Source organism: Aplysia californica, unplaced genomic scaffold (genome assembly GCF_000002075.1).
Source record: "Aplysia californica isolate F4 #8 unplaced genomic scaffold, AplCal3.0 scaffold01064, whole genome shotgun sequence".
Lineage (NCBI taxonomy): Eukaryota > Metazoa > Mollusca > Gastropoda > Aplysiida > Aplysiidae > Aplysia > Aplysia californica.
The window spans coordinates 165352-172454 of NW_004798334.1; the positions used below are offsets into that span (position 1 = coordinate 165352).

General features: G+C 45.0%; 1 protein-coding gene across 1 annotated transcript in view; it reads right to left on the minus strand.

Moving 5' to 3' along the window:
- The window catches only part of LOC101846321 (titin), a gene marked incomplete at its 5' end in the record, with an annotated part of 63900 nt that overhangs the window by 8358 nt on the left and 48439 nt on the right, over nt 1–7103 (minus strand). The window contains 2 exon segments of the mRNA XM_035973218.1: nt 866–1096; nt 2321–7103. The exon segment at nt 2321–7103 is cut by the window's right edge and continues 1 nt beyond it. Coding sequence (XP_035829111.1) covers nt 866–1096; nt 2321–7103 — 5014 coding nt within the window.

Sequence of the window (7103 nt, forward strand, 5' to 3'; positions counted from 1 at the left end):
TCCAACCATTCACTTGGGGGGGGGGGAGACAGGTTTAGTTTAAGTCAAACGTTTAGAAAGACCTTAGCTTCTCCCCTCGGCTCCGCAATAATAAAAATTATCAAATGTGAGGCGTGCAGACAAAATGAGTTACTTCTCGCGATCCAAGAATGGAGATATCGGGCGAAAATCAACACTGGGGTCAGATTTATAGATTTTCAATTGACGCCATTTTGTTCAAGTCTACCGTGTCTTTTATTATTTCACACTTATAAATTGCACAAACTCCACATATAAAGTTCGTAATCGTGAGATTGCGAGTTCGGGGGTTCGAGCCTCAGCTCGGTCCGACGTTGTGTCCTTGGGAAAGGCACTTTACACGAACTTCCCACTTGGCTCGGTCCTATCGGAGACGGACGTTAAACTAGGAAATCCCGCCCCTTAAATAACCTAATAGTGTTGATAGGGGCGTTAAACCTATACCACTTTCACATATAAAGTTGATGCATTAATTTACATACGGCTAAAATCCTAAAGAAGTAACTCATTTTGTCACTCATTTTTGCCTCCCAAATTATAAAATTATTGTGAATTAATATTGATAATGAATATATGTATTATGATTATACAATTATTGTGAATTAATATTGATAATGAATACATGTATTATGATTATACAATTATGGTGAATTAATATTGATAATGAATACATGTATTATGATTATACAATTATTGTGAATTAATATTGATAATGAATACATGTATTATGATTATACAATTATTGTGAATTACTATTGATAATGAATACATGTTTTATGATTATAAAATTATTGTGAATTACTATTGATAATGAATACATGTATTATGACTGGTCTTGTCGCCGTACCTTCTTCTGGTTGATCCGGTGTGACGTCTAACTGCACCTCTAGGGACGTGGTCTCTTCCACGATCTGTTGGCGAGTGGTCTCCAAGGTCACCTCTTGGCTCACCTCAGTGAGCTCTTTGGTCACTTCCGTAACTTCTTGGCTCACCTCGGTAACCTCTTGGCTCACCTCAGTGACCTCTTGGCTCACTACGGTGACCTCTTGGCTGACCTCTTCAGGGCCTTGGGGTGCAGCTGTGGGGAACAGATCAGAGATGGGGTATAGGTTACCATAATGCGTTAGTCAGTTTGAAACCTTGGGTTCTCAGCTTACAACATGTATTTGTGAGCTTACGGGTGGGGGCAGCTTTTACTAACAACTGTGTGTGTGTGCGTGTTTGTTTGTGTGTGTGTGTATGTGTGTGTGTGTGTCAGTGTGTGTGTGTGTGTATGTGTGTGTGTCAGTGTGTGTGCAGGTGAGGGAGGGAGACTCAAATACATATTCACATATATACAGATTGGGAGTGAGAGCACATAGAAACAAGAGAGAGAGAGAGAGAGAGAGAGAGAGAGAGAGAGAGAGAGAGAGAGGGAGGGAGGGAGAGAGAGAGAGAAAGAGAGAGAGAGAGAGAGAGAGAGAGAGAGAGAGAGAGAGGGAGGGAGGGAGAGAGAGAGAGAGAGAGAGAGAGAGAGAGAGAGAGAGAGAGAGAGAGAGAGAGAGAGAGAGAAAACAACAACGGAGAGAGAAAGAAAGAGACAAAGAAGCCGAATGGAAGGACATTTATTTATAAACAACAGCATGTTTATACCAATAAGAGGTATGGTATAATTTTGCGGACAACCAGAGTGAAACTCTTACCAGACCAGCCTTAAGTACAGACTACAGGGAACGGCACGGGCGCACGGGAACAACAACACGGTCTCGGCTACATGTTTATTGAGACTGACGCAGAAACACGTCAAAACAGCGCACCCAAATGCTTTGGCAACAAAACGAAACAAATTTATTCCTCTTTGATGGCACATTGGTCCATGACGTAGCATTATGCTCCGACATAGGAGCAAAGCAACACAGACATACAAGTGAATGCAACATGAAAATAACATTTACACAGATAGCTTCTTGAGATCGCTCTCAACAATATAGCTAGACTATACATATTATGACTGATGTCAAAAATAATATACATATTATCCAACATTCACCTTAACAAAGCTGGCTACTAAATATTATTCACCAGAGAATGCTAATCTTAAGCACCTGCCTTTTCAAAAGTAATACGTCTCTAACTAGGCTTTGTGTAAATTATATGAATATGAATTTACGAATATCGTTTACACTGTTAATATTATGTTTAATTAAATTTAAAAACAAACAAACAAAAAACCTCACGAAATCGGAGGCGACACCAAAAAAAAAAAAAGAAAAAAGGCAGAACGTGCAGTCGCCACGGGGGTTTGCCGCAGTGTGTAACTTACGTTTGACGACGATGCTAGCAGTTGATTCAACACGACCGACCTCATTGATGAGAACCACCTTGTACACGCCCTCATCCTCGGGGAAAACCTCCGGGATGACAAGGATGCTGGACGTCTCGCGGACCGTGATCTCGAAGTCTTCCGTCGACTCCAACTCTTCGTCATCGATGAACCACGTGACTGTGGGGGCGGGTTTGGCGAAAAACGACACCTCCATCTCCACGCGAGTGGACTCGAGAACCTCGATGTTCTTCAAGGTCTTGTAGAACTCGGGCGCCCTCCTGTCGTCCATCGTGACCTCCACGTCCACATCCGGGGCGTCAGGTTTCTCGTCGGTCAACTCTAATTGGGCTTCCACTGGGCTGCTGGCCTCCTGGGAAGGAATGGCCAGCTCAGCCTCAGTGTGAGAGTCTTCGGGGCGAAATTCTTCCACCACCACCTGGGTGTCCTCGGCAGTGACAGAGACAACAGTTTCCTCAGAGACGACAGAGGTGACCACCAGCGGGGCGTCTCCTTGCGTTATTTCCGCAGACACCTCAATGGTTTCCTGCTCTGGGGCCTCCTCCACTGGTTTCTCCTCCGTGAGCTGGGCAGTCGCCAGATCTTTCTCCTCCTCCACAGACTCATCAGGTTGAACAACATCAAGCTCGGCAGAAATTTCTTCTGGGGCCTCTGGTTGGTCCAGAGCCTCGTCCACAGGAGCTACAGCAGACACCTGTTGTGTGTCCACCGTTACTTCCGCTCCAGTTGTCTCAACAACTTCCTCTTGCGGCTGCGCAGGCTGCACGTCCCCAGGAACGTCTAGAACCTCTTCCAGGACAACGTCAGCCTTCTCCACATCGACGTCGAACGTGGTTTTATCCGTTACAGAAACGGTTTCTACCGTCTCCTCAATAATATCCTCGGTGGGTTTCTCTTCTTCAATGACAACACTAATTGGCTCAACTTCTTCTTCTGAAGTCTGAGCCGTGAACTCGGCCTCTGTGGGCTGCTGTGGTTGGATATCGATAGTCTCAAAAGTCTCTGCGATCACTTCTTCTTTCGGTACTTCTTCATCAATGGTCTCTGAAGTAACCTCCACTTCTGATGCAGGGACTTCCTCCTCAGTCTCCATCACTTCTTGCGGTTTCTCATCCACCAGGACAAAGTCCTCGGTCTCCGCGGACACTTCCTCCGGCTGAGTCACGTCCTCCGAGATGTCCTCGGGGATCTCGTCAGTCTCAGCTTCCTCGGTCACCGACACCACCTCTTCTACCTCGTACGACGGTTGTTCTCCCAGGGTGGCAGACTCCTGCACCTCTTCAACCGTTTCCTCTGTGGTGTGCTCAACTTCCTGTTCCTCCACGACCTCAGTCGTGCTGGGAGTTTCCACCAACTCGAACGATTCCTCAGTTCCGTACGGCTGTTCTTCCTCCACCTCCACCACGTCCCGAGTGTCTTCAACAACTTCTTCTTTGGAGATTTCAGTTTCCACATCGACAGCTTCTTCCACTTCAATCATCTCAAAGTCTTCTTCCACAACTCCAACTTCTTGGGGTTTCTCGTCTTCGATGACAATTTCTTCCTTGATTGCTTCAGTGATCTGTTCTTCCGTTCTTTCGAAATGTACAGTTGTAGTTTCTGTGGTCTCAGACACGTCAACGTCTTCTTGAACAGTTTCCACCTCTTGAGGTTTCTCCTCTTCAACCACAAAGGTCTCTCTCGTTTCTTCAACGACTTCCTCCTGAGGCTGGTCAACTTCAACGTCCGTGGATTCTGTGGTCATAACTATCTCAACCTCTTCGCTGACTGTCTCCACTTCCTGGGGCTTTTCAAATTCCACAGTGACAGTCTCCTTCTGAGTTTCAACATCTACTTCTTCAGGTTTCTGGACATCTACCTCAACAGTCTCTTCGAAAGTGGAGGTCTCGACTGTTTCCTCTGTCTCCTCCACATCTTGAGGTTTCTCTTCTTCGACCACAAAGGTTTCTCTGGTCTCCTCGATAATCTCTTCTTCGGGTTGATCCACCTCAACCTCAGTGGACTCTGTAGCGATGATCATTTCAACCTCCTCGCTCACAACGTCCACCTCTTGTGGTTTTTCAAACTCGACAGTCACAGTTTCCTTCTGAACTTCAACATCTTCTTCTTCGGGTTTCTTGATTTCTACCTCAATGGTTTCTTCAAATGTAGAAGTCTCAACTGTTTCCTCTGTCTCCTCCACATCTTGAGGTTTCTCTTCTTCGACCACGATGGTTTCTCTGGTCTCCTCGATAATCTCTTCTTCGGGTTGATCCACCTCAACCTCAGTGGACTCTGTAGCGATGATCATTTCAACCTCCTCGCTCACAACGTCCACCTCTTGTGGTTTTTCAAACTCGACAGTCACAGTTTCCTTCTGAACTTCAACATCTTCTTCTTCGGGTTTCTTGATTTCTACCTCAATGGTTTCTTCAAATGTAGAAGTCTCAACTGTTTCCTCTGTCTCCTCCACATCTTGAGGTTTCTCTTCTTCGACCACAAAGGTTTCTCTGGTCTCCTCGATAATCTCTTCTTCGGGTTGATCCACCTCAACCTCAGTGGACTCTGTAGCGATGATCATTTCAACCTCCTCGCTCACAACGTCCACCTCTTGTGGTTTTTCAAACTCGACAGTCACAGTTTCCTTCTGAACTTCAACATCTTCTTCTTCGGGTTTCTTGATTTCTACCTCAATGGTTTCTTCAAATGTAGAAGTCTCAACTGTTTCCTCTGTCTCCTCCACATCTTGAGGTTTCTCTTCTTCGACCACAAAGGTTTCTCTGGTCTCCTCGATAATCTCTTCTTCGGGTTGATCCACTTCAATGTCTGTGGACTCTTTGGTCAAAACCATTTCAACCTCTTCGCTGACAGTATCAACTTCTTGAGGCTTTTCGAATTCTACAATCACAGATTCCCTTTGAGTTTCAATATCCTCTTCTTCGGGTTTCTTGATTTCTACCTCAATGGTTTCTTCAAAAGTAGACGTCTCAACCGTTTCTTCAACTTCTCCAACCTCTTGAGGTTTTTCTTTTTCAACTACAAAGGTCTCTCTCGTTTCCTCAACGACTTCCTCTTGCGGCTGGTCAACTTCAACGTCCGTGGATTCTGTGGTCATAATTATTTCAACCTCTTCGCTCACTGTCTCCACTTCCTGGGGCTTTTCAAATTCCACAGTGACAGTCTCCTTCTGAGTTTCAACATCTACTTCTTCAGGTTTCTGGACATCTACCTCAACAGTCTCTTCGAAAGTGGAGGTCTCGACTGTTTCCTCTGTCTCCTCCACATCTTGAGGTTTCTCTTCTTCGACCACGATGGTTTCTCTGGTCTCCTCGATAATCTCTTCTTCAGGTTGATCCACTTCAATGTCTGTGGACTCTTTGGTCAAAACCATTTCAACCTCTTCGCTGACAGTATCAACTTCTTGAGGCTTTTCGAATTCTACAATCACAGATTCCCTTTGAATTTCAATATCCTCTTCTTCGGGTTTCTTGATTTCTACCTCAACAGTCTCCTCGAAAGTGGAGGTCTCGACCGTTTCTTCTGTCTCCTCCACATCTTGAGGTTTCTCTTCTTCGACCACGATGGTTTCTCTGGTCTCCTCGATAATCTCTTCTTCGGGTTGATCCACCTCAACCTCAGTGGACTCTGTAGCGATGATCATTTCAACCTCCTCGCTCACAACGTCCACCTCTTGTGGTTTTTCAAACTCGACAGTCACAGTTTCCTTCTGAACTTCAACATCTTCTTCTTCGGGTTTCTTGATTTCTACCTCAATGGTTTCTTCAAATGTAGAAGTCTCAACCGTTTCTTCAACTTCTCCAACCTCTTGGGGTTTTTCTTTCTCAACTACAAAGGTCTCTCTCGTCTCCTCGATTGTTTCTTCTTGCGGTTGGTTCATTTCAACGTCAGTTGATTCCTCTGTCAAAACCATTTCAACCTCTTCGCTTACAGCGTCAACTTCTTGGGGTTTTTCAAACTCAACCGTCACGGTCTCTGGTTGGCGATCCAAAACTTCTTCTTCCGCTTCCGTGAGATGTACTTCCACACTATCTGTGACAGAAGACTCCTCTACGGTTTCTTCAACTTCTTCCACCTCCTGTGGTTTCTCAAACTCAACAGTGATGGTCTCTTTTGTTTCCTCAGTTGTGTCTTCCTGAGGCTGATCAGTTTCCACCTCTGTGGTTTCTTCAACAGTGGAGATATCTACGACCTCAGTGATTACTTCCGCCTCCTGTGGTTTCTGAATGTCAAAGGAAATAGCAGTGGTGTGACTTTGGGTCGTTTCCACTTCCTGTTTGTTAACATCAAACTGGAAGGTCTGTTCAAAAATTGCAGTTTGTTCCGTTGTCTCGACTTGTTCTTCTGGCTGTTGCTGAACTTCAAACGTTGTTTCTGTAGTTTCAGAGGAAACATCGAACTGAATTTCGGACGTCGCCTTCTGGGAAATTTCAAATGTTTTGGTAACTGTCTCAATTTCTTGTGGTTTCTGGAAATCAAAGGTAACAGTTTGTTTGTGAGACTCGACTTCCTTCTGTTTATTTATGTTCAGTTCCAAAGACTCTTCGAAATGAGGAACTTCTTCCTCTTCCTCCTCCTCCTCAAACTCTTCTGGTTTCTCAGTAACCACTACCGTGTCACGAGACACCTCAATGATTTCCTCTTCAGGCTGGTCAGTCGTCACATCTGTTGATTCTTCTGTAGCAGAAATCTCAACAATTTCTGTAACTTCCTCCACTTCCTGTGGTTTCTCAAACTCAACAGTGATGGTTTCCTTGACTACCTC